General features: G+C 33.8%; 1 protein-coding gene across 1 annotated transcript; it reads left to right on the top strand.

The window, feature by feature from the left end:
- LOC123552768 (uncharacterized) lies at nucleotides 1–27,482 on the top strand. Its single transcript, XM_045342512.2, has 22 exons — nucleotides 1–102; nucleotides 6,558–6,632; nucleotides 7,302–7,429; nucleotides 12,686–12,848; nucleotides 13,296–13,397; nucleotides 14,591–14,659; nucleotides 15,034–15,127; nucleotides 15,936–16,069; nucleotides 17,011–17,159; nucleotides 17,602–17,757; nucleotides 18,309–18,383; nucleotides 18,879–19,197; nucleotides 19,624–19,716; nucleotides 20,308–20,446; nucleotides 21,020–21,072; nucleotides 21,374–21,468; nucleotides 22,558–22,730; nucleotides 23,167–23,427; nucleotides 24,368–24,434; nucleotides 25,141–25,211; nucleotides 25,351–26,422; nucleotides 26,687–27,482. The coding sequence occupies exons 2-22, from the start codon at nucleotides 6,573–6,575 to the stop codon at nucleotides 26,775–26,777; spliced, it is 3,564 nt and encodes a 1,187-aa protein (XP_045198447.2). The 5' UTR covers nucleotides 1–102; nucleotides 6,558–6,572; the 3' UTR covers nucleotides 26,778–27,482.

Genomic DNA, 27,482 nt, shown 5'->3' with positions numbered 1-27,482 from the left:
TTTCATTTTCAGAAAATAAACAAAACCACATGCTATATAATCAGATACCGCACTTGTGTGCAATTTTTAAACTTTAACGGAGATAAAATTGTAACTGCATAGGTAAGAACTTTGATTTCAGTTTTCTAGGAATAATGATAAAATCATGTGCTGCATTTACAATTAATTTTGTTTAATAGCGTTAAAACAGCTATCAAAAATAGAGGATTATCAGTTTTCGCGCACCTATTTAAAACTGTATTTCGGCGCGACAATCTTTAACTTAATTGTAAAAAATATATATATTTTAAAACTCGTCCAAACAGTAAAACAAATCACGAAATCTTTTAAAAATTTGCATTTTAGTGAAATATTTTTTGTAGCCTTTTATCTGTTTTTCATAAGTGTATGAAATTCAATTTTTCAGCAGATATAGGTGCTGTATTGCATTTCAGGTAACAAAGTTTTACAAGTGACATTTCTTTACTTTCAAATTCAAGAAAAAAACTGCACAGTTGAAAGTACTATTAAAATTCAAACTTTAAACACAGGCATGTTTCAAACAATAAGTTTCATAAATAACTGTAACTAAACACTCGTCTTCAGCTATTGTTGTGTCCGCCAACATTAATAGGTTTAATAGCGTACATTCAGTGCGTGTGTACATTCAATGTGGGAGAATTAATGCCAGCTGAGAGTAATTTACGGTGATTAGCATGTTCAATGCAATCATGCGCAACATGTTTAGCATGTTTGGTTACCATTTCTACCCAAAATCACTAATACACTTTTTTTTTTTTATGATTCAGTTAGAAGTTGCGTGTATTCATACGAAATAACTTGGATATATTCTCGAAATTTTATTGTACCTAGGTTTTAATTGTTAAAGGAAGCGCCATTTCAAATATACCCCTGTGTTTAGAGAGAAATCGCCGCTACCTGCTGCACAATTTTATGGTGTGGCTTATCGGTCTGTAGCAGCCGGACGGGTATCTGGCAATGCCTGCCTCCAATTATAACTTTTAGTCACCAGCACAGAAAACACCAAGCTTTTCATGTATTTCAAAAATAATGTATATTCACATTTTTAGTTTAAATGTAAAGTTTATATTAATCGCATTTATCATATTAATCAACAAGCCTAGCAGCCTTTACCAACCCTACAAAAAATATTCTATGTCACAATGTTTATTTTAAAGTTTCCAAATTCCTTATTTACCTGTCATATTCTTAGATACATTTGTTATTTACTTTAAAAGGCTAAGGGTGATTGACTTTATTTCTTATATTGTTATGGTAAAATTTACATTTGCATATTTCAATTGTGTTAATAAATATTAATTTCTTTTATGGGGGAATTTTCACTAGTGCAAATTGCTTTTATTAGACTTCATACAGTTACAAAGTGCAGTCCTACATGTGAATACATGCAATTGATGGAGAATGCTTTTTGCTGGGTCATGAAATAAATTCCTGACTTTTTTTTTAAACAGCTAACTGTAATGGTCAGTAGATCATAAAATAATTATTTTAATATTGACAAGTTCCATAGATACAAGAAAGTTGCAGAATTATCTTTGTTATGTTGACTTTATTATTTCAAAAATTAAAGAGTCCCATTATAAAACATAGGATTACTATAATTTAATTATACAGTTCTGAGCATATAGTATTATTTAAGTACAAAATATGTAATATAAAAACAAATAGAAATTGTACACAGAAATAATGGAATCGTCTGAACAGACATGGTGAAGCTTCCACGGCAAACATTTTGTGTGAGATTTCACAAAAAAATGACTGAAAATTGAGAAATTACTTTGGAAGCTTCAGGGGCCATTTTGATACATTGTTTTATATATTATTATTTTTAATATAATGAGTGGGAGTTTGAGAAATCATTAGTCAAATGAGAGTGGTCACAGGATGATAAGGAAATTTACTTTGACGATTCTAATAATATTGAAGACTTGCTGGTTGATGAAAATCAGGAAATGCCATGTCAGGTAATTGAGATAGCGACAGGTGATGGGAACAATGATGATCATAACATTGATGATAATATTGATGACAGACCTGTTAGCCTTGTGAATTTTGACAGTGGAAAAGCATGTCAACATTTTTTCCTAAAACCGTGTGTTTCTTTACAACGACAGTCTTGGCTTGATGATGGTGCAAATCAACATGAAAGAAATAGTGGGTTACGGGAAAAAAGATACCAAAACTACTGGAATATGCTGTCCAGTGCAGAGGCTTGATACGTCCCTCAGTATATTCAGAAAAGCAAACGGCATTAAACAGGACAAGAAGAAATGCCGATGTGTGGATATTAAGGGAGATTATACCAGCATGTGTAGTAAAATAAGTGCGGGGCTTATACCCCTACCTTCCAGATCAGCCATACATGGGCCATAAAGGGAACAAGATATTCCCATAAATTGATCTAATTTTTACACAAAATTGAAAATGACAAAAGGATTTAAAATTCTGTGTTATATGATAAGATGATAAAAAGTTAAAACATTTAAAAAACAGTGACTTATATCATGAAAATAGATATTCATCATAGAATTATTACAATTGGATGATAATGTTATTATTTGGAATTAAAAATATGATGAACCTAGGACTCAGGTTAGTGGAATTATTAACTCAGTTATCATAATGTCTGAATTAAAGAAGCATATTAATAAAAAAGCAAGTAGATGTGCATCATTCAGAACTAACCATAATCAAAGTAAACATATTTGTTGTAATGTGAACTATTCTTGTACATGTAACTCAGCTAGGAACCAAATTTCCAAATATGTACATCCAACACATGACTCGGGTCAAAGGTCGTTTCAGATTAAAAATTTTCGAAAAATACCGGCTTGATATTTCAATTTTGTAACTGCTGTATCTACTTATTTCAATGGATTATTTGTAGAAGAAATACATTTTTATGAACAGAAAACAGGTCCCCACAATTTCATATTAAAAAAACTTATTTTTGATGCATTCCTAAAAACCCATTTCCAAAAAATAAAAATTGGTTATTCCCACTTCTTTTTATAGCAAAGGCTGGGGATAATGTGTTTTATGCATAGAATTTCATTAAGTAGTGTCTTTTATTTTCGCTGAAACATGTATGAGAATATGTCTGAGGTAGTAGTCTGACAAAGAATTGTTAAAAATAAATATAGATTAATTGTTCAAATATGTATTGATTAAACTTTGCCCTTACATGCGCCAAAACACAGGCCGCAAGTAAACCGCTGCTTTAGTGTATGGTAGGTCGACAGTGTTTGCATTTAGACTTAAATTATCGTATAAATTTTCATTTCTTTATTTTAATAGTTTGCAGGCAGACATTCTGACAAATTTTTAACTGAACATTGCTTGTTTTGTGATTTTTTACATGTCATCTTACGAAAATCAAAGCTGTTTTTACTTAATAAATCAGTGTGTAATATAATGTAATGTATTGAAAGTATTTGATAGAAATAAAAAAAAAAACTTTAAAAAAAAGTAGTTTACATTATTATTCTGATTTATGGTAAAATAATCCTGGAAAGTTTTTTTTTAGATGTGGTTTTATAAATAATAATTGAAAAAAAAGCTATCCTGTTCACACTAAATAAGTAACATTTAACGATCTTGGTATTTATCTGATATTTGTATTATCTAAAGAGTGAAAATTTTGTTTGAAAATATGTGTACTGTCTACAAAAAAAGTAATCAATGTCAGTGTAAACAGTAGTACCTTGAAAACTTTTACAGGTCCACTAGACCCAGATTTCAGAAAATATGAACAATTTTAACATATAGTTTATGTAAACATATAATTAACATGTTTATGTTTATTACATATTACAGTACTGTGCGTTAGGTTTTAAATCATACATACTGATGATACTAAATACACCAACAGGCAAACAAAACTTTATGTTCAATACCTCTAGAAAACACTATAGATCTTTTTTAACAATCGACTGTTACTACATGACATTTCATTATGATTGTATACAATTACTTTATATATCTTAGCAAAATTAAATATATTCTGTATTTGAAGTTAATATCTAAAGATGAAATATTTTTGTGAAAGTTGGACACAGGACATCTTTAAAAGTAAGATACCCTTCCTATTGAACATTATGATGAATAAGATCAACATGCATTAGTGAGAATAGACATTTTTTGCAAAACACAAGGTTGGTTGATTGATTTTACCTTCTTCACATGTCGTTTTCATATGCGTACACGATAATTTACAGCTTTCAGACTTCATTTCTTGTTTACAAAATGTCTATTTGAACTGTTTATTTTGCAAAAGATTTGTATAAGCATTATGTTTAATAAAGTTGTATACTAGTACGTCCTAAAATTTGAAGGCTTTTTGAGCCGCGCCATGAGAAAACCAACATAGTGGGTGTGCGACCAGCATGGATCCAGACCAGCCTGCGCATCCGCGCAGTCTGGTCAGGCTCCATGCTGTTCGCTTTTAAAGCCTATTGGAATTGGAGAAACTGTTAGCGAACAGCATGGATCCTGACCAGACTGCGCGGATGCGCAGGCTGGTCTGGACCCATGCTGGTCGCACACCCACTATGTTGGTTTTCTCATGGCGCGGCTCTTTTGTAGACTTACAATTAAAAGGCTTTTTGCACTGTTTTGTACAATAGAGTTATTTACAGACTTTGCCCACTCAGCTTAACTAGATTTAGGTTTTACAATATCTATTGATTGCTCGAAAGAATCCAAATATCCACATGTTCGGAGCGTCATATTTGCTTCTCCCGGACACATTTTCTGTCATAAATTATAAACAAGAATTTCTGGTGACGCTATCAAAAGTTTTATGAATTTAGAAATAAACGCCAAATTCAGTCATATTTGCAAGCACGTTGTAACCTTATAGTGGCTATAGTTAAGGTATCTTCAATGAAATGTCCTGCAAAATATAATGTTATACATGAGCTAAAACGTTCCTCATGTATTTGAATCTTATTTTTCTCCGTAGAGGTTACCATATACCTTATGTATTGTTAGATATGATTCATTGTATAAACTGCTCCCGCGTTATTTTATAAATATCACATTACAAACATAAGGAAAATATTGTCAATCGAGGCGGAATAAAATGTTTAAAACCATTGATAGATTTCAAATGAGTGCATTTTGTAAAGTTCTATACATTATCAGTGTTACCGGTTTTACAATGCATTTTTATGTTTGTTATTTAAATAATACGTACTCCGTTTTAACATGCTTTGGATGTGTATCAGAAAAAATATGTTCTAGAGCTCCGTTACAAAAGTGTACCGTTTACTTACACACCACTTCCTAATTTTGCTGCAATTTTAACATGTTTAAGATTTAACGTTAAAAAAAATTAAAAAATCGGACATCTGATTCTTGAAAAACAATAAAAGAAACAGTTTGAATTAAACACGGGATAACTTAGTTTTATAGTGATATCGTCTTTATACACGAGAGGGACTGATAAGGTTGACAATAATATATTTTTACGTAGAAAATTAAATCGAAATACGTAAAACTTGACCAAGCAATACAAAATAGCATGGTCTGTTCTTAGTGCGATACGTACCAACTTCACCTCGATGCGGCTTAAAGGTGGATAATCAGATTTTGGCCATGTAACGGATTTGTTCGAAACTTTAGCATCTGATCATTTACACTCATTTATGTTCACTTAACACTTAATACAAATTACATTTACACTGGAGGTATTTTTAAAATTTCATTTTCCTATCCTGGTTGCCCAACCAAGATAGAGTTATTTTATCATAAGTATAAATTTGATAAACATACTTTGCCTAAGGAAATGTATAAATATTAGACATATTGTAATATATTTGTAAAATATTTGCATTAAAAATTATGTATTTAGATGGAATTCATTAGAAACGCAAGTTTGAAAAATTATTATTACCTCCCTTTGCCTATCTTGGTTGCGCAACCAAGATAGATTGGAAATAAATGAATTCAGAAGCTACACACAGCTTTAAAACTTGCATTTTGGTTCAGATTGTTCAATAGTTGATATGTCTATCAAATGCAAATGTAAAACTAGACATTGTATCGAAATAAAAAGAAATACCCAGCTTTTTATATACTTTCATATTAAAGGGGAGTAATTACAAAATTTTATAAAAATAATAAAATATACATTTCAATTAGACCTTTCTAACGTAAACGTAAATCGGAAACGGAATACTGAATTCGTAAATGTTATTTGCAAATAATGGTCTAAGGGAGATACTATTGCATTAATATTGGATGAAATTGTCTCCCCTAGACCACAAATTAGCCTAAAATTTTACGAATTCAGTATTCCGTTTCGTAATTACGTTTACGTTAGAAAGGTCTAATAGGAATGTAACTCTATGTAATCGGTCTTTTTGTTCCTTAAATAATTCTCTACCAGAATGTACAAAAAGTAAAAAATGTCATTAAATGTGATTGACCACCTTTAAAGGCCGAGTCAAATATTCACATCATTCGTATTGCATTATTACCGGTACTATACCATTTTTCATTATTTTCAATATCAGTATATTTTCCTCTTTCAGCCTCTGAAATAGAACATGAGTGCAAATGAGCAGGAAAACAATTGCGAGAGCATCCACCAATATGTACAAACGCATGTAAGTTAAAAATGTAATATAATTTCCTGTAATTTGAATATTGTAATGGTATCTTCCGCCAGCCACATGATACATATTACACTATTGTTTGAATAGTCTATCAATCTTAATAAAGCAAATCATGTTTAAAGTTAGTCAACTAAAAATCCGTAATGTATCTTTTTCTCTATTGCATGTTGCCGGACTACTTTCATTTTATATGCATGACCTGACACAGTTCTATAAATAGCGCGGATGAACTGTGATTTCCGATAACAAAACGACAAACTAAAAGTGGGTATATCATGAAATGGTCTTTATAACAGTAGCTAGATTTTGTATTTTGTATTGGGCTCTCGTGTATTTTGCCAGATCAGATCACACTCTCGTGTGATCCGGCTTGGCAAAATTCACTAGAGCCCAATACAGCATCCCAGATCAAGTCATATTGTATTGTACATACATGAAATGACATGCCAGTATGCTGTAACACAGCGTTACAACCCCTTATCGGTACAGATTGACAGTATTAAAGCGAAAGTTCTTAAAATGATAAATAAAGTACTGGAATACACCATATTCTTTAAGAGAAAATATGACTTTTTAGGCCTAAAAAATTTATTTGTTTCCGGTAACATGCTCACAATTTTATGATGTGAAAATGCTAAAACTACCGTTTACTTTTTGTAGAATTCAACCGATCCAGAAATAAATATCTTGTGCCAGAAGTGGATGAAACTGTGCGAGGAACTAGATATAAATCTTCAATATGTCAGGAGTAAAATGGACGACTGGTTCGTTGAAGTGTACAGGTCAAGGTATATTTATATTAGTGCAATTTCAAGTATTGTCCGTAAGTATTGACCTGGCACTCATGAATATTCCGTGTATTTCCGTAAATTAATTTTCGGTGTCCGAATATAAATAGCGGTATAACTAAATAGTATACATATATCGTTCTAACTGATATACTGTCGCATGTGCAGGTAGCTGTGCGGACAAAGCGTTTACCTGCCAATATCAGGATTGTAGGTTCGAGTTCTACGTCCGAACATATATTTTTTCCCCAAATTTTATATGCAGACTTACTACTCATTTGATCAAACGTATCGTGATATCTATGGTTCATTTATTTAGAGTAATCATATTTTCCAGTTATAAAATAATGGAATAAAATTGTTTTAATAGTATCTTAGATAAAAAGACAAGTTACCTGTCACCAACGTTCCAGGAAAAGAAAATATTACAAGAGAAAACAATCAAAATTCATGAAATATGACACATAAAAATAATGTAAACGATAACCTTACAATGCATTAAACTGAAAAAAGATCTATTCCGTAAGTGATTTCGAACCCATGGTAACGTGCGTGCTAGTCAGACACCTTACCTCTACGCCACCGTGTCATTGATTAACTTTACATGTTACTTTAGTAATGTAGATACTTTCAGGATACTAATATTGCGTAAATTAACGAAAACGCCCGAAAATATTGGCGAAGATTAATGAGTGCCAGGTCAATACTTACGGACAATATCTCAGTGTGAACTCCTAGTAGTAGGTGGATGACCCGGCGTCCGGGTTTTCACAAATAGTTAAAGACGCACCACAAAGTAACTGTATTCTTTTGTATTTCCATGATGGTAATTATACATGATTTGCATGAAAAATATGAGCTTTACAAGTATTTAGTTTCAAACTGACAGTGACATATATTAAGCCAAGACAATACGTTTAATTTCTGGAAACGTTTTATTGTACTAATGTAGCAATATGTACAGAAATCAGTGTATTTAGTTAAATTCCAATCACATTTTATTTCTACAGTGTAAGATATTTATTCATCTATATCCTTAAAACTATGCTAAAAAGAGATTGCCTGTATAAGTTTACAGATGAAGTTGTGAAAACACATTTATTCAGGAAGGGCCTAAATTGTCCACCTGAAAACTTGTAGTATAGCTGTATATATTACCTGTATTATAAGAATGATTTTCATGAAGTTTTTGTGGGTGAAAAAAGTAGGTCACTAGGTCGTGGTGGGTCTTTAACAATCTAGAGGTCAGAATTTTGGCTTAGTTGTAATGAAACTAGGTCAGATTGTTTGTCTTCAAAACATCTCGGAAGAGTTCGAAACTTCGTCATCTAAAGTAAAAAAAAAAAAAAAAAAAAACAAAAATGCTGTAAACACTTTCAAGTGTAAATTTTCTACCTGACCTTTCTTGAATTTAGTCAGATGTGTATAATCTAGGACCATTTTAAAATGTGTTTGAATGTTGAGTTCTGGTCAGTTCGGGGCTAGAAGGCGTGGATGGTAGCATGCATTTCCACCATCGTCTTTGAACAGGCTCCTGTGGAGTTTCCACTTATTCCGTTTTGTCTGGGGTAAAAGTGTAGATGACTAGATGTTAAATGATAAAAAAAAATTGTTTACACCAGGTTACTAGGTGAAATCACAGAAAAAAAAATCTTTTTCATACGCTGGAGGTCATATTTTGTAACTGATCTATATGAAACCTGGAGAATGTTTGTTTATAAAGTGTAGGAAACTGGGCCATTGCACTCAAAGTGTACGTCGCATAAGGTCAAAATATAGAAGAAATCTTTATAACATTCTAGAGGCCATGTTTTCTGCCAATCCGTGTTAAACTTGTCAGAATGTTTGTTTTTATGAAATCTAGAATGGAAACTTGATCGTGGCATATATTCAAGGGCAAACTATGAAGACCACGTGGCCGTCATTGTCTTCATGTTATTTCACATCTTTGCGAAATTTCTGAATAATGCTTGCGAATGTTTACAGTCAAACAACGTGCTTTGCTCACCTGAGCACGAAGTGTTCGGGGTTAGCTATTAATTGTGATCACTCACCGTCCGGCGTTCATCCGTCCTTCCATTGTTCATACTTTTCTTCAAACAACATCTCCCCTGAAACCGTGTGATGGAAGTTGATGAAACTTGGCCTGGATATTCTGTAGGTAGGTAGTCTTTTTAACCGTCCCAGCTAGTTGCATACAGGGAACGCCAGAGCTAAAAAATGGAAAATCTTCAAACGACATTGAAATAATTTTATAAAATCGTCTTTATGTTACCCTCTACTAAGATTATTTTGTCAAAAAATCTTTGACACAAGGGGACGTAGTCACTCTTCACTATAGTAAATTAAATTTAAAAGATATTCTTGTATGAAACTGCCAGTCCCATTTTAAAATCACACAAATGATCCATGTTTAACCACTACCAAGATTGTTCAAATTATTTCGATTCGTCAAAATACATGGCCTCTAGAAGACGTGCTCCCTTTTTCCTTAATGTATATAGTGGAAAACTTAAAATAAATAACTGTATGAAACTGCTCTCCCGATTTTAAAGTGAATCACACAAATAGTGTTTGTGTGACCCTCTACCAAGATTCAAGTAATTTCGTTTCGTCAAGAAATGGCCGCCAGGGCGAGTTGTCATTTTTCCAAATATGTATATATTAGAAATTTACAAAATTTAGAAATCTTCTTGTCAGAAAGAACAGGCCCAATTTAAAAAATAATTTACACAAATATCTCGTTGTCGATCATTTACGAAAATTGTACAAAATATTCTGTTTCGTCAGAAAATGCCCACCAGGATGTGTGGTCACTTTTTTAGCTCACATGTCACAAAGTGACAGTGTGAGCTTTTGTGATCGCGCAGCGTCCGTCGTCCGTGCGTGCGTCCGTCCGTGCGTAAACTTTTGCTTGTGACCACTCTAGAGGTCACACTTTCCATGGGATCTTTATGAAAGTTGGTCAGAATGTTCAACTTGATGATATCTAGGTCAGGTTCGAAACTGGGTCAACTGCGGTCAAAAACTAGGTCAGTAGGTCTGAAAATAGAAAAACCTTGTGACCTCTCTAGAGGCCATATTTTTCAATGGATCTTCATGAAAGTTAGTCAGAATGTTCACCTTGATAATATCTAGGTCAAGTTCGAAACTGGGTCACGTGCCATCAAAAACTAGGTCAGTAGGTTAAATAATATAAAAACCTTGTGACCGCTCTAGAGGCCATATTTTTCATGGGATCTATATGAAAGTTGGTGTGAATGTTCATCTTGATGATAGCTAGGTTAAGTTCGAAACTGGGTCACGTGCTGTCCAAAACTAGGTCAGTAGGTCTAAAAATAGAAAAACCTTGTGACCTCTCTAGAGGCCATATTTTTCAATGGATCTTCATGAAAATTGGCCAGAATGTTAATCTTGATGATATCTAGGTCAAGTTCGAGACTGGGTCACGTGCGGTCCAAAACTAGGTCATTAGGTCTAAAAATAGAAAAACCTTGTGACCTCCCTAGAGGCCATATTTTTCAATGGATCTTCATGAAAATTGGTCAGAATGTTCATCTTGATGATATCTAGGCCATGTTCGAAAGTGGGTTACGTGCGGTCAAAATCTAGGTCAGTAGATCTAAAAATAGGAAAACCTTGTGACCTCCCTAGAGGCCATATTTTTCAATGGATCTTCATGAAAATTGGTCAGAATGTTCACCTTGATGATATCTAGGCCATGTTCGAAAGTGGGTCACGTGCGGTCAAAAACTAGGCCAATAGATCTAAAAATAGAAAAACATTGTGACCTCCCTAGAGGCCATATTTTTAAATGGATATTCATGAAATTTAGTCAGAATGTTCATCTTGATGATATCTAGGTCAAGTTCGAAACTGGGTCACGTGCTTTCAAAAACTAGGTCAGTAGGTCTAAAAATAGAAAAACCTTGTGACCTCTCTAGAGGCCATATTTTTCAATGGATCTTCATGAAAATTAGTCAGAATGTTCACCTTGATGATATCTAGATCAATTTCGAAACTGGGTCACGTGCGGTCCAAAACTATGTCATTAGGTCTAAAAATAGAAAAACCTTGTGACCTCTCTAGAGGCCATATTTTTCCATGGATCTTCATGAAAGTTGGTCTGAATGTTCACTTTGATGATATCTAGGCCAAGATCGAAAGTGGGTCACATGCGATCAAAAACTAGGTCATTAGGTCTAAAAATAGAAAAACCTTGTGACCTCTCTAGAGGCCTTATTTTTCAATGGATGTTCATGAAAATTAGTCAGAATGTTCACCTTGATGATATCTTGGTCAAGTTCGAAAGTGGATGACGTGTGGTCAAAAACTAGGTCATTAGGTCTAAAAATAGAAAAACCTTGTGACCTCTCTAGAGACCATACGTTTCATGAGATCTTCATGAAAATTGGTCAGAATGTTCACCTTGATGATATCTAGGTCAAGTTCGAAACTGGGTTACGTGCCTTTAAAAACTAGGTCCTTAGGTCAATTAATAGAAAAACCTTGTGGCCTCTCTAGAGGCCGTACTTTTCATGAGATCTTCATGAAAATTGGTGAGAATGTTCACCTTGATGGTATCTAGGTCAAGTTCGAAACTGGGTCAAGTGCCTTCAAAAACTAGGTCATTAGGTCAGATAATAAAAAAACCTTGTGACCTCTCTAGAGGCCATATTTTTCAATGGATCTTCATGAAACTTGGTCAGAATTTTTATCTCGATATCTAGGTCAAGTTCAAAACTGGGTAACATGAGCTCATATACTAGGTCACTATGTCAAATAATAGAAAAAAACGACGTCATACTCAGTTCAAAACTGGGTCATGTGGGGACAGGTGAGCGATTCAGGACCATCATGGTCCTCTTGTTCCTAAATGTATGTCGTGAAAACTGTTTGATATTTTTTCTTAGTTTCCTATGTCATTATTCCCCTTATGTCTTATCCTACCTCCCCCTACTGCCACCCCCAAACGCACACCATTACCAGCCCTTATTTATTTATTAGAAACTAACAAAATATACTTATCGGAAACAGTGCAATTCATGTGAGCGACCTAGGACCATCATGGCTCTCTTGTTTTTCTGTTTGTTTCACGCATTTCTTTACCAAACTTTTGCATTACACGTACTAGGATTTCGCTTTCATTGTGATATTATTATAGGCAAACGGGACTTTTATAAGTACTGAAAACATAAGTGTGCGGCAACAGTTTTTAATTTGTTATTACTTTCATTTAATGTTTCATGATAAAAGAGATCACTTAGATGACAGAGTTGAGGACATAGCTACCGGGATATCTCAGACAAGGAAGTTTGCATTGTACTGGAAGTTTTTGGATGACTTCGAAAAAGTGATCAGTGAAGAAACAGAGGTTATAAACAAAATCCAAATGGCGGCAGCTGGAGAGAAAATAAAGGTATTCATCAAGTGCCATACGGACCTGTTTTTTATAAACATTTTCATCTGGCAATAGTTTAAATTTATAGATATGATTAAGAGAAGGTAGTCTGAAAACAGATTTTAACAGTAATGGGTAGAGGGCTTTAAATATTTTGATTAATCGGGCTGCCACACCTAGGCCTATATATAATATTTATGAATATTAAGGGATGATTTAGCTCCATGTAATGCATAACATCGAGAAAAAAATGTACATTTATTCGATATCAGTAAACAGCAATGAAAATGATTCTGTGCATTCTTGCTTCCCAATTATGGAGGTAACATTATCACTATATCCTGTATTGTTTTGTTTGTTTCCTGTTTCTCACCATTTTCCCGTACTAAGACGTACTGCTCCGTACCTCAACGGATAGACATATTTACAGATTTACACGATTTTGTCTGTGCTTGTCTCATTCAGGAAACGTTTGGTCATCATAGAGAGGACTGGGTAGACCTTGCTGTACAGTGTGTGTGTGCTGAAGTGGATCTCCTCAGTAACTACTCGACAGCACGCATGCAGGTAAAACAGTAAAGACTTTTATGCATATTTGGAGGAAAAGTCATAGTACATTTAACTTTATAGAACATACAGATGGTCTCACAGTATTAGCGAGACCCGATATATTTGACACTTGCTGCAACATTCATTCAAAAAAAAAAATTAGATGTGCAGTGAAAAGTTTTTATCTCCAACCACGTTGGTCAATACCTGTTAAAACAGGCCATTACTTTTCAAGTCAATATTAATCAGTCCATGCATGCACTTAAAGTGTCTCCGAAATAATCCTAAAAATGTAAATACTGTCTTACACCTTATATTCTGTTAATAAAAAATAAAGTGCAGTTTAAACTCAATAGCTCGAACTCACTTGTCTCAAAATTCCGGCTTCGAAGACATTTTTAAATCGCGACACGAAAACACGTGTACAAAATATAATTTTCAGTCGAATTTCAGTTACCTTGAAGTAAAACGCTCGATCCCTTCCGAGTTTCCACTTTATTTGAGCCACACCATGAGAAAACCAACATAGTGCATTTGCGACCAGGATGTATCCAGACCAGCCTGCGCATCCACGTAGTCTTGTCAGGATCCATGCTGTTCGCTAACGGTTTTTCTAATTGCAATAGGCTTTAAAAGCAAACAGCATGGATCCTAATCAGACTGTGTGGATGCGAAGGCTGGTCTGGATCCATGCTGTTCGCAAACGCACTATGTTGGTTTTCTCATAGTGCGACTCATTTATTACTATTTTGGTTGTGAAGACTATTGATTTAAACAAGCAAATCATTAATCAGTTTTCAGTACTGGTACATTCTTAAATGGATCTAAGGTAACAGGCAATAGACAGACTCGATATGATAATTACTTGCTATCATATCAAAAGGAAAGCACAAAGTCTCTGTACATCGATAATTTTTCACTGGCTAGGATGGCAACGTATGTCACCAAGAAATGAGAGCAATAACTTTGAATGTATACATACATGTGTATAAAAGGCATGCCATATACACATGGTCTTACAATGACAACTATATGATTATTATAATTGTTATCATTATTATCATTATTATCATTATTATCATAACAATCATCTTATACTAACGGCCTTATTGAAAAGACGTCTTTAAACCTAAGTTGACACAAAAATTAATCGCTTAAATACTTGGTTTATGAATATTGGTGTGATGTGAGATATTTAACGGCTATTTCAGACTGTCCAGATACAGAAAGCTATACAAAAAATCGAAAAAGACATAAACAGCGCTGGACAGTTACAGGCGGTATATGTTTATAGTTTATAAAGTGTTCAAAGGAAATGAAATTTGTCTAAGTACCGCAGACATGTATATTTTCCTTTTGTACATTCCCTTTTAATTCTTCGATGAAAGACTTATCTTTCTTGGATTGAACATTATATAAAGTTTCGACTTAGATGTTTGCTCTTCTCAATGACTGCAGATTCCTACAACTATGACTTTTGAACAGGAAGTTACCATTTAACTTACAGTAGATCCTGCTATTCTTTAAAATAATAAGTGGCGTTTGTTTCTGATTTCAAAGTAAGCGCTTTGATATTAAAGTTATCAGCAACAGAGCTTTAACAGTAAAACTTGTAAACGTTATTAAAACAGTTTATATACAAAGAAGTTTTCAGGTCATAAATGACAACTTAAAGACTTTTCAAAGCAACGTGTCTGCTCTCAGAGATCTGTACGAAAATAAAGAAGAAAAAGAACAACATTTAAGAGGTACGTATAAAACATTGGTTTTGTTTGATATTGAACCATTTAACCTTAACCCTTCTAAAGGTCTAAAATAGACCGGTCTATCATTCAGTTTGGGCAGTACCGGTTATTATTGAAAGGGGTGCACACTGAAAATTTACTGACTTAATAACGAACAGAACAGACCTTGTACAGGCTGATCTTGGTCTGCACTGGTCACAGAGGCAAAATCACTTGAATATTAACTTACTCACAAGGCAGCAAGATGCGACCGAAGTGGCTTATATGTATAAACAGATTTTAAAATGTAACATTTAAACTCTGATGGCCATTATACAGCGTTATTTATCTTTCATAATCTTGATGTTTGTAGCAAAGAAGCTTTAACTGCTTACTTATATAGGTCTGGAGATGAACATACATTAGACCCAAGTTCATATTTGAAAATACGAGCAGTTAGGTCTTCGTATATTATGTAAACATAACAGGTTTGCTTGTATGAACAGTACTGATTGATGGGTTTGGAATAATACACACGTACCAGATGTAAAGCTAAGCAAAGAATAAATGTGAGCTAACGTTAAAGTTAAAAACTGCAAGTTTTCCTTAACTAATCATTGACTTACATGGCATTTGATTGTGAATATAGCTCAGGAAAAAAAAGCAATTTACATACCTAGTCAAGTCTAAATTCATTAGATGAGAATATTCTATATTTAAAGTCAGTATCTAACAATGAAATATTTTCGTGAAAGATGCGCATTAGATATTTTTAAATATTACTCATATTTGTAATGTAGTTTAACTGATTTTTTTCTTCTAAAATTATTAGACTACCAGGTGGTACGTCCAGCATTACAGCGACAGAATGGAAGTGTTCCAGACCAGCAGTATTTCAAGTCGCAGATAGATCAGATAGGCCGCGATATAAACAAATTCATAGTTGAGTTACTATCACTACAACAGGTACGTACTGGGTATTATCATTTCCATTATGTTCAGTTAAGATCAAATAAGATTCTTCGAAGTATATATTCATAACAGTACCAACGACTCTATTCGTTTGAAGTTTATTATATGTGCCACACCTAATGACCCCTCTCCACACCTCAGGAATTCATTTCTACAGATACAAAATGAACTCCATAACCCCAAATGAGTAGAAAATGTATCAACACTGAATCTCGGGACGTTCATTTTAGTCAAATGTCAAGACCAGCTTAAAGTATGATATTAGACCAGAACAAAGCGACAGGCGTCAAACTTATTAACCTCTCACCTTTTCTTCATGTGAAGAAGTTAGAACAAGCTTACTCTGTGTAGAGTTCATGGAACACGGATTGTTATACCTCCCACAGGATTCTAACATATTTAATTGTTAAAACGTGGTCACGGGGTTACTCTCTATATTTCTGTAGAGGGGCAGTATATTTCATGTCAGGTTAGCTAAAAATAAGTTGTCGATAAAACAAAGTAATTACTTTGTTTGTTAGTAACCCTCCAGCTATTTTATGGGATCATTATGATAAATATATGGAAACATGGCTAACGCTTTGAAACCACCCCAACCCCCGCCACTATAAATCATTTTGCCTCAACATCTTCCGTGTAAGATCATTAACAGACCCAATAAGTAAAAATATAAGGCTATGGTTGAAATATGCGTTAATCATAATGGAGAAGTGTCACCGTCCACAGATACAGCGACAGGATCACAAGATTCATCTTAAAAGCAGCAAAGCCTGTATCATAGATTTTTTTGCAAACAGTTTGTATTTACAAGTACATATGTATATCAAAATTTATTATTTTATTTATAACATTTAGATGTATGAACAAGTCCACCTTTTGCTGAATATTTCATATATATCTAAAACATAAATATTTCTAATAAAAACTGTTTTCAGAAAGTGTCACAGACGTTTGAAGACCTTTACGATGTCTTGAAAGAGCTTGTTGACAACTTGAAGTCAAATGTTAAGGAATGGCAGCGGGAGTTTAAGTTTAATTATGCAGAATTGGTGGCTTCGCCAGATCTAGATAAAATTGCACCATGGTAAGTCTTCATCGCTTGTATGATACGTACACGATGTTGTATTTAAAGTCCAATGTTTTTATTTATTTTATGTTAAACAGATAATTGTCCGGATAGAAGGTATGCATAATGGGATGGTTAGAAAAGCACTACTTTCAATATATCACATGGTCGTATACGATCGATATAGCTGACCTTTAAATTAATTATTGGTTCAATTTGATAGCTTTAGCTAGAGAAAATGTATGGTCTGCTGAAAAAAGGTAACTTTGTTGGCTAAATATGTTTTCTTCTGTGAGGATTTGTCTTTGTTTTTCATATATAATTATACTATACGATACGTTCTAAACTTATTTGCAATTGATATCATTCTTTATGGAGTGGTTGAAGTATATGATTGTGTTCTTTAAGAAGACTTGTAAATAAATTAGTATAAACTATAGCATAATATTAATACTTACAGGTGCGCTCTTACTGGGCAAATAATACACGAGGTTTTACATGGTAGTATTGTTACCTGGCAGAATATTTTGACCAGCGTTCAAAATGAGATACCAGGAGGAGACTGTCAAATATACATACAGAATTTCCAAACCATTTTGACAGATTTTATTCAAAGGTTCATGTTTATATCAAAATTATTTCAATCATACCCTTGAACACAGTTCAATTATTTTTAAATTAATGTATTAGTATATACATGCATGTAGCATCTACGTGGTCTGCTTTCTGCTTATCCTTTTTCTACTTTGCAAGGCACTAGACAAAACCGCGTGTAAACCTTTTAAATGAAACCATAAGTCACATATTCCAAGATAACAAGTCATATGTTATAACAGCAGTATCATATATAATTTTATCTTTAATGCTATGTCTTGATTTTAAATCTAGTGTGATACCGTGACTTTCGTCTTATATTATATAACCCATATTTAATAACAAATTCAATTTGTTGCTTTACCTTCAAATGGCATTTAATTATCTGTCCGATGGCTGTCCGTACCATTAAGGCATTTAAGTGTATGCAATTTGTATGTGCTTTATATATGATCATGCCTTCCATAATAATGTTACCTGCAATTTTGTTCCTGCCATCTGTAGTTAAAATTGTCTGCCTATCATGTGCAAAAGTTGTTTATTGACAAAAAATATCCATTCTTTCTATTTCAGTACTTTTGTTGTAACTGAACAAGGGAATTTCTTTATTAAAACGGGCAACAAACGCTTTCCCAAGTTCTCTGTAAGGTAATGTTTTTACTTGTTCTTTTTTCAGTGCATGACGATTTTTTAATACGTGTACTGCGATTCCTTAATAATAGAGTCCATGTATAGAAAAAAATCATTTCATGTGTTACCTTTAAATCCATGTCTATTGTTGATAACCTGTGACGATTCTTCCATACTACTTTTAATTTATGTTAAAATGGACAGAACAGCTATCTAAATAGAAAGTATGCATAACTGCGCGGTTAGAAAAGTACTGTCAGATTTCAATATTGCATAATGAACTTCTACACATTAAGAGTCATAAAGGGAGGTAATAAAACAATGGATTTAGTAATACTTCCTACTATGTTAATCAATAGACAAACCTTTGACGAATATTTAAGACAACAATTATGGAAAATTAGATTTAACAAGAAATTGGTACATTACATTTTTATAAGAAAAAATGTGGCAGCCAAATTGTAATGACCCTTTAAAGAAAGTATCGATTTTCCTATTGTTTTTCTGTTTCAGGGTATTAGCAGCAGATCGCTTTAGCAAACATTCTGAAGTAACTACAGCACATTTCATTTCTGAAGATGATCTTAAACAGTGTTTGCATGGACGTGACCGAGACCTTAACGTCAGACGACTGGAGAAATTCGAAAAGAAACTGAAATCTAATAGTATCAAATTTTCAGCAGAGAATGGAAAAGATAAAATGGAGTGCTGTTTCCAGAATTTGCAGTTTGCACAATCATTTAAAAGATCAAATAAAGAAATAAATAAACAAGTTCATGAAGAGAAATACAGAGTTATTTTTGTTACCCAAATGGAGTCTGCAACCTGCTGGGTATTTTTCATTGTTTTATGACATTGTTGTTTGATAAACTGTTGCTGTATTCATAAAACATAGAACTATTTAAATTGTTTTGGTATTGGAACGTAATAATGGAAGTTATTATATTTTAAATCTGTTGATATGACATTAACGTCTTGGTGTTATTATATTTTATAGTCCTTTTGGATCATGGTGACAATTAAATTTCATAATGGAATGTCACTTAAACCAGTGCTAAGAGTCGATTATGGTTCTGCACATTACATAACCAGTCATTAACGGACACAGTCAGACCGAGTCTGTTATAATTTTGCTCAGTTACTTTCTATGCTTCCAAGAAATCTTCTTGGGGATTTTATTGTAAAGTAAAAGTAACAAATCATTTGATAAAATCTCATATTATAAACACAATTGAGTATTTTGACTCCGTAATTTCAGACGATGTCACTCCCTCTTGTAGTAACTACAGCATCCAACCAGGAAGCTCACAGTCTGGCCTCTATCATGTGGCAATGCTACTCCACTGATGTGGTACGTATATTTGTTTTAGAGTTATACCATTTACAGGTGCTTTTCTTACTCTTAGGTTCAAATGCCACTCCATGTAGCGACAAATGGTTTCAGATTTAATTGGGTGAGATTTCTGAATAAAGATAGCTAGTATCTTATAGAAAGCGTATTGTCTCAACCTAGCTGAAATACATTACCTGAAATACATAAATATACAGGGAATGTTTTCAACGTATCCTTAACAAACGTGCAATTTGCAACCGATTTTGCTCATAAACGATCTTTTTGTTTTAGACTGCGGTAATTACTATTGTGTCGTGATCATTAATGCTTTGTGTTTCTTTCCCCTTCCTCAAAACGCCCAACCACCCACCCCTCCTTCCATTTTTGTCCCATCCCTTTTTTAAGTAGTTAATTTAATAGATATATACTTGTTGCTGGATATATGAAGCAACCCGTTGACTATATCTTTCCACAACAGATTCTATTTATGGCGGATCAGCATGACAGTGTGTGGCAATGGCTACGTTTGCTGTGTTCTATGCTTCCAGGGAATCTACCCTTACCTTTTATCTTTATTAACATAAAATAAAGAAGAAACATCACTTTCAGTATTCTCCAGGCAGTGATATACCAGAGGAACTCCCGTGGTCAGAGGTTGGTGAAATGTTACAAATGAAAATGGCCAGATTATCAACACAACACCGACTGTCTCCGGAAAACATCAAACACCTCAAAGACAGATTGTTTGGTAGATTGTTTTACGTTGTAACACACGAAGTGATGTTTAAATAAAATGTTTTATTTCAGTTGTTCTAATATTGGTAGAGATAAATCGGTTTAATTATTAAAAGGTATTTATTAAATAGCTATGAGTGCAAAATACATGAAGCTATTGTGTTTAGAGAGTTATCGAGATACGAAAACTAATCATGATTGCACATTGGAAAATTTCACATATTCGGAGCGTGTCAAATCTAGAAAATGCGTCATGATACACACCCAAAAGGGGTAGACAAAAATCGATTTAAATCTTATAGCGTAGCAAAGGTGTTTAAACGAATTTTTAAACATTCTAAGAGAAGAATTGCGTTAAACATGCAGACCTCTCATCTCTCACGACATTTGATCAAATGCCTGATAATGAACGTAGATATGACAAGTTGGGCATTAAATATCTTTGATTTAACACGAAAGTTTGGTATGCTTTCAGAAAGTCCATATCCTTCATATTCTTAAACACTTTTTTGGATATGATTCTGCTTTTCAGTTGTTTATATACATGTATAAGTACAAAATCACTAATTATATCCTAATGATATAGGTGATGAGAACACACCAGATGATGAATCTGTGACTTTAACACAGTTCTGCTGGGTACGTGTGCATGTTTTCCATTATCATTTAAACTCTTTTTTTCTTATTTACTTTTATTTCAGCAGACCCTAAACCATTTACATCAAGAATTTTGTTTTTCGTTTGTTTGTTTTTGGTTTAACGTCATTTTTCAACAGTATTTCAGTCAACATCAAGAATGACTTGTAAGCGTTTAGTGTTTTTTCGAAATCTTTGTTAAATGTTCTAGAAATAGTCTTGTATAATATTGTCATTGCATTTTTACTCTATGTATTTTCAAACTGTATGTGCGGATGTTTTATTTTATGTCTGTATGCTGCAGAACTATATGCAAGACACAGAGTTTTCATTTTGGAAGTGGTTTCTTGGTGTTTATAACCTGATAGAGCAGTATCTTCAGCCATTCTGGATTGACGGGTATGCTGATTTTTGTTTTTGAAGCGATTTTAATAATGGTGAATTTTGTATATTTATTGAAAATACTGATAATGTGTAAAAATAACCAGTCAGGTTGTGTCAGTCAAGCTTACGACTACGTTAGGCGTATTTACGTGAAAGATATTGGCTATGACCACATTATAAGACCAGTTTTACATAATCATTGAACTTGTTTATCACAATGGCATTACTTAAATGTTGCTTTCCACGACAGTGAATAACAACTTCTTTAACTTAGGCTGGTTTTACTTTGTTCTCCTAGAACTGTCATATGCATATGGTTGACAATAAATATTGGTGCCACCTTTTAATTACCAATGAATAAATTTCAATAGATGATATCATAAATCTATTGCTGAGAGCCTAACATTTAATGCTTAAGGTAGTGGACCAGTACTAATAATGTATTAACATGATAAGTCTTGATTCGCACTGTGTTGCAATTTTTAAAAAGTTTTTCGATGCCGTCTATTTTTAGTTTTCTATAATTTAAGATATTTCCTCAAGCTTAAATAGACAGATTTCAAAGTGATAACCACTGTGAAACGTCCGCAAGAATTCATTAAACCAATAATCTTGATTTAAGAAACCTCGAAGTATTGGTAAACAATTATGAAACACAAAATGACATTTTTTCTAGGGAACCTCAAGTGTAAAAGGATTTAATTGGATAGAAATTTAATTTTGACTTTAAAACATGGCCGAGTCCTGTGAGAATGTTTTAAATTTTGCACTCTACATTTAAAAATAATCATAGGGCAGAAGTAAAACCTACCTACATTTCTTCCACAATAATAAAGGCGAAATGATGAACTTTTACCGCACAAAACTCAGTATTTCAAAGGTGTCTCACCCTGCACACTTTTTTTAGAGGTAAAATCTACTTTCAACAGCAAGAAATGGCTTATCAAATGAAAAAAAAATCCGCTTTTATATAATAAATCAATAATAAGTCTTGAAAAACAGTTTATCTTACTGGAAAAAAGAAATATGCAAAGTAGTTCCTATATTGCAGTGATGAGGATGATGACGATGATGGTGATAATGATGTTTTTTTTGCTGTTTTAGATTGATCATGGGTTTTGTGAAGAAAGAAACTGCAGAGCAAATGTTAGAAAGATGTGACCAAGCAGGGACATTTATACTGAGGTTCTCGGATAAACATTTCACAAACAGTGATGGAAGGAAAAGTGTGTACGGTCGTCTGACATCATGTGTAATTGTTATGAAAGAAGTCAAAGGTCTTGGCTTATTCTTCAGTTTTGAAAAGCAAAAACAAGTTTTATCTGTTTTTTATTCCCACATAATTAACTATTTATATTCAGTTAAAGCATTCAGAGGGAACAAAATCGTATTACTTTACTGAGTGTTCAGTGAATGCACAAACAAATCAATTTCCGTAGTTGTATTGGCAGGCAGAACTCATCGGTACTTTACGGCATGCTATATCATCAATGGATGCAAGAAATTTTAAATTTTAACGAAATACAAATTTTACATTTAGCTTGAATTGTTTGTAATAGAATCTACTCCAAGAACGGAAACAAGCGAAATTGATCTGTTACTTTATATATTTGGCTTATTGGTATTACCTAATGAAAATATAATGCTATTTACAAACTAAATTTTTACATACCCCATGGCATACCTAACTTGCTTGTTTTAATTCTACATAAGGTAATAAAAGGAACAGTTCAAGTCAGCTAGAACCAATCAAAAAAAGAGTTATTGAGCACGTAGATGTTGCTGATTTTAAGAAACTTGGAGGCGAGTTGAAGAAACAAGAAACTGATGATGGTTCAAAGAACAACCTTGCCAATATTTTAAAGGAGACGTGGATTAAAGGAAGAGACGGCCAGAGTCAAGTACAAATGTACCGTTACTTGTACCCTAGTGGGAAACCTAGGGAGGAACTATTCGATAAATATTGTGAAGAAGGTAAGTTTGGTATCGTTAAAGTTGGTTGCTTCTTTCGATGAGGCATCATGCCTACCTACTCATATCTTGTCATTTGATCGGTTACTCTAAAAGTTCATACAGTGAGTTGTGTTCTATAGCTGTTGCGTTTCTTCCGCTGCTGACCAATGGTCAGACATAACACGGAAATGTCAAAGTGGTTTTTAGCTCAGTAGCAGGAGGCCGAAAGTGGTCAAAGTATATCAAAGTATATTTGGATTATACAAATGTACTGTTTTAGGACATGGTCTTATTTAAGGTTAGTTCGTCTTTGAGCCTTGATATAGTTCCAGTCAAATACCTTATATTGCCTACTTAATATTGCCTATGGAAATCATGTTTCATGCGACAAATATAAGCAACAGGACTAACTAGTTTTTTTTCGATCATGGCGTAAATGAAAAGTAAGTAAACTTAGATATTGGCACGTTATTTGGCCATTATCTAAATATTTGCTTTGCAGCTATTAATATGATTCTTTGACACCCGAATATACCTACTGCAAAAAACTCTTCTTAGATTTTAAGATAAATTCTTTGAAACGTGTTCATTCGGCTCTAGACATTCTATGACTGTTGCTTTTGTTCACACGATGCTTTAGTTATTTAGAGGTCATTTAGACAAGCATAAATTAGAGATATTACCTAAAATTTCTAACTATGAAAAAGAATTAAAAATCGAACTTATATAAATTACTTATATATAGCATTTAAGACCGCGCACATAAGGATAACATTGTGGTCTAGGTGCTCACTGCGGGTCGCAAAAGAAATAACTCTTACTCCATACATGATTCAAACGTGTACTGTCTTTGGTCATCATGGCTGTTGCTGTAGGGATCTGGCAGACATGTTTTCATTATTACTGTTTAACTGTTAATAATTGATTTTGTTCTCTTAATAATTTATCTTTTGTGTGATAGCTTCAACGGTTTCCGGATACAGACATACCAGAGAAGCTTACATTGCCATATTGGAACAGGCCATGACGTTAGTATTACGTTTTTGTTCCGCGTCATATTTAAACTTTTAATACATTGATGAACCCGTTATCATAGTTTAATTCATGCGCGTGTTTCAGCGTTGCGTCAATGCCGAAAAAAACGGTGACAGCCTTCTTATTTCTGAATTGAACATATATTTTCTATCTCGAAATTTCGATGCGTTGGGAAAAAATAATTAAAACATAAAGAATCTGTGTGGAAACATGTTTACTTAGAATTATAAGGATTGATTGGTTTTTTTTTCTGGTGTTTAGTCATGTCTAAACCCTGCCTTTAACGCGCGCATTGAATAAAGCTCCGAAGAATGATTAAATCCTTTAATTGGGTTTTAATCAAACGTTTTATATACTACTTCCACCAATTAATTTTACTGACATGTGTCAATAATGCTCTACCATTCTAGATAATTCTGTTTTTGATGGTCTATACATTTACATATTTTGAACTTCACTGAATAAGAAGACTATTTCTCTTACACCCTTCATATATAAGACCTTTGCCATTAATATTTTCTTGCAAAACTCTTTTTATATATGAATCCCCGTATGACTTCTAAAATTAATAATCTGAATTAAACATTACTTTTTTTTCCGATTTTGTTGGTTGCTAGAAATTCCATATAACATTTCTTGAATATACTACTGATAAAAACAAAGTTTAGATTAATTTGTACATTTCTTCGTTCATTTTAGAAAAGTGAGTCTTTCTAAACCAGAAGGCGCATCAGTCAGTTCACTAGGATCGGACATGAGTGTACAATTTGGTATGTATCTCGGTGTTAAAATACTAAATTCGAAGAGTAGTAAGATTAAACTATTTTTAATTTGCCTTTAAATAATTCAATACTTAAAACCCCTACAATTAGGTTTATGTCTTATATTGTTTATTTTAATATCATTCAGGTGCTGTATGTACTAAAAGGCCAAGACGTAGCAGAGATAATGCAGACAAAATTAAAAGATCACCAAGGCGGAGCAGCAGCTGCCAGTCCAATATTTCTTCGCCACAAGGAAGTCCTTACCAAGCTCAAAGTCCACAAAGTCACAGTCAGAGTCCTTTCCATGCCACACAGAGTCCTGGACCTCCACCAATCAGTCCTGTATATCCAACTCAAAGCCCATATCCAATGTCAAGTCCAGCACAATCTGTTCCAAGTCCCGCCTTTTCTTTTCACCAGCAAACTAGTCAAAATGTTGACTCGATGGTACCAAGCTCAGATGAAAAATCCCTGCTACCAACGTTTATCACAGAAGGCTTTCCAGTAAGCTCAACCTCGTCGCGTATTGAGAGCCAAACGAGTAGGATACTAAATAAAACGCTGCCGAGTGACAATTTTCAGACAGCAGCGAGTGTTGCAGTTTCAGGCTTTGATGCAATGGAAATTTCATCTGAAATGAGTGAAAATCAAAGTTTCGCTAGAGAATTGTTCTCTCCCGAAGCAACATTGGTAACTGATAGTATATCTACATCCACTGAATGGGAAGTCTTTCCCAAAAGAGAAGATAATGTTACATTGACAGAAGTTATGCCAATGGGAGGGACAGTTTTATCAAAGGAAGGTGGCAATATGTCTTTTAGTGGTAACCATATGAGAGGAATACAAGTTATGTCGCAAGGAGGAGAAAGTATGACAGCGGCAGAATCTGGATTTTGTGAAACAGGAGAAAACACAGAAGTGGTGTTTATTGTGACACAGAATAATGGACAGTTTGGTTTGAATATTGGAGAAAGTAAGGAACAACAGCCAAACATAACGTCAACAATGAGTTCACGACCAGTTCCAGAACTTGCCAATTATCAGATTCTTGGTTTGACACAAGCCCAATTTCAACAGGTCCAAACGTGGGTGGAGGAAAACCGGATAGCTGCAGAAACAGTATTGCAGAATACGCAAAGCCGAGCTGTTGATACTGGCATAGGGGATACACCTGTTTCTACCTCATCCGGCAGCTCTAGTGGATTGTTTGAATACAGGTACACATTGGTGTTAATGTCTGTTCCCCCTTAATATTTTATTGATTTGGATAACTTACAAGTGCTCGCTTGCCATTTTGAACATCTGGGTACTTCTGTCAGTTTCAACATTCTGTTCGTGTATCCAATGGTAGGTTCAGGCAGTTACTAAATTTAAAATAATTATCGAATCAAAGGCCAAGGATAAAAGTTAAAATCTGTTACTTCAAATTTATAGTTTTCACACGGACTTGTAACTCATACGTTTAATTCTATATTTCACAGTGCGAACCAGTTGGCGGCCATGGGAAGTGGAGATATCGATCCAAATTTTGCAAGCAGTATTGTGGGGCAAGACAGTCAGGATGGGAACTGATTCTTACTTATCTATGTCATTTATATGACACTGAAGAGAACTAGTTTAAAGTTAAATTTGAACATTGATAAACGCGATGTCTCAGGATGTAGCCACTAAAGAACTGTACAAATGTCGTCTAAAACGTTATTTTCATAGTTTGTATATGTACAAAACAATTTGTTAACATGTTGATGTATTTTCTGTTGTTTAGTATTTCACGAGGACATGTCTGAGCTAGATGCGTATTTAGTTTCAAATCCAATTTTACTTATTTTCCGAAATGTGTTACTTATTTTAAAGATATGCATAATACAAAAATAACATTTCATTACATGTAGTTTATTTCACAGAAGTATTTTTTTGGAAATCCGTTATAGGCTCTGTACTCGGAATGGATGAATGATTAAATTCAACCTCACCTCACTTCTTATAGTCTAAGTCCTGCTTGTTTTGACATTTGGGAAAGCCGTCCAGCTTGCACGGTGGTTCTTCCAAGTCGCCCAAACATGCCTGATTTAATACATTGAGTCATTAAAACCTGGGAAACCTTGTATAAAAGAATCGCTGACGGTATATATGCCGAAGGTTTTCTTCGCGCATTCAAGGTCTGTGAGTCGATGTGTTTTAGTCTGAAACTTGTCGTAGACATAAAAACGGTTCTTATGCAAATTGTCATAACCTGTCTTTAGAAAAGTTATACTGATAAAATGTTGTTGGGCTGTC

Source organism: Mercenaria mercenaria, chromosome 15 (genome assembly GCF_021730395.1).
Source record: "Mercenaria mercenaria strain notata chromosome 15, MADL_Memer_1, whole genome shotgun sequence".
NCBI classification, from domain to species: Eukaryota; Metazoa; Mollusca; class Bivalvia; order Venerida; family Veneridae; genus Mercenaria; species Mercenaria mercenaria.
This window is presented reverse-complemented; position numbering and strand designations above follow the sequence as displayed.

What these genes read in the sequence shown, in the direction of transcription:
- LOC123552768 (XM_045342512.2), top strand. Translation starts at nt 6,573, where the DNA reads ATGAGTGCAAATGAGCAGGAAAACAATTGCGAGAGCATCCACCAATAT. An exon ending in TTTCCCAAGTTCTCTGTAAG is followed by an intron (nt 18,384 to 18,878) that starts GTAATGTTTTTA and finishes TTTCTGTTTCAG; the next exon opens with GGTATTAGCAGCAGATCGCT. An exon ending in TGGAGTCTGCAACCTGCTGG is followed by an intron (nt 19,198 to 19,623) that starts GTATTTTTCATT and finishes CCGTAATTTCAG; the next exon opens with ACGATGTCACTCCCTCTTGT.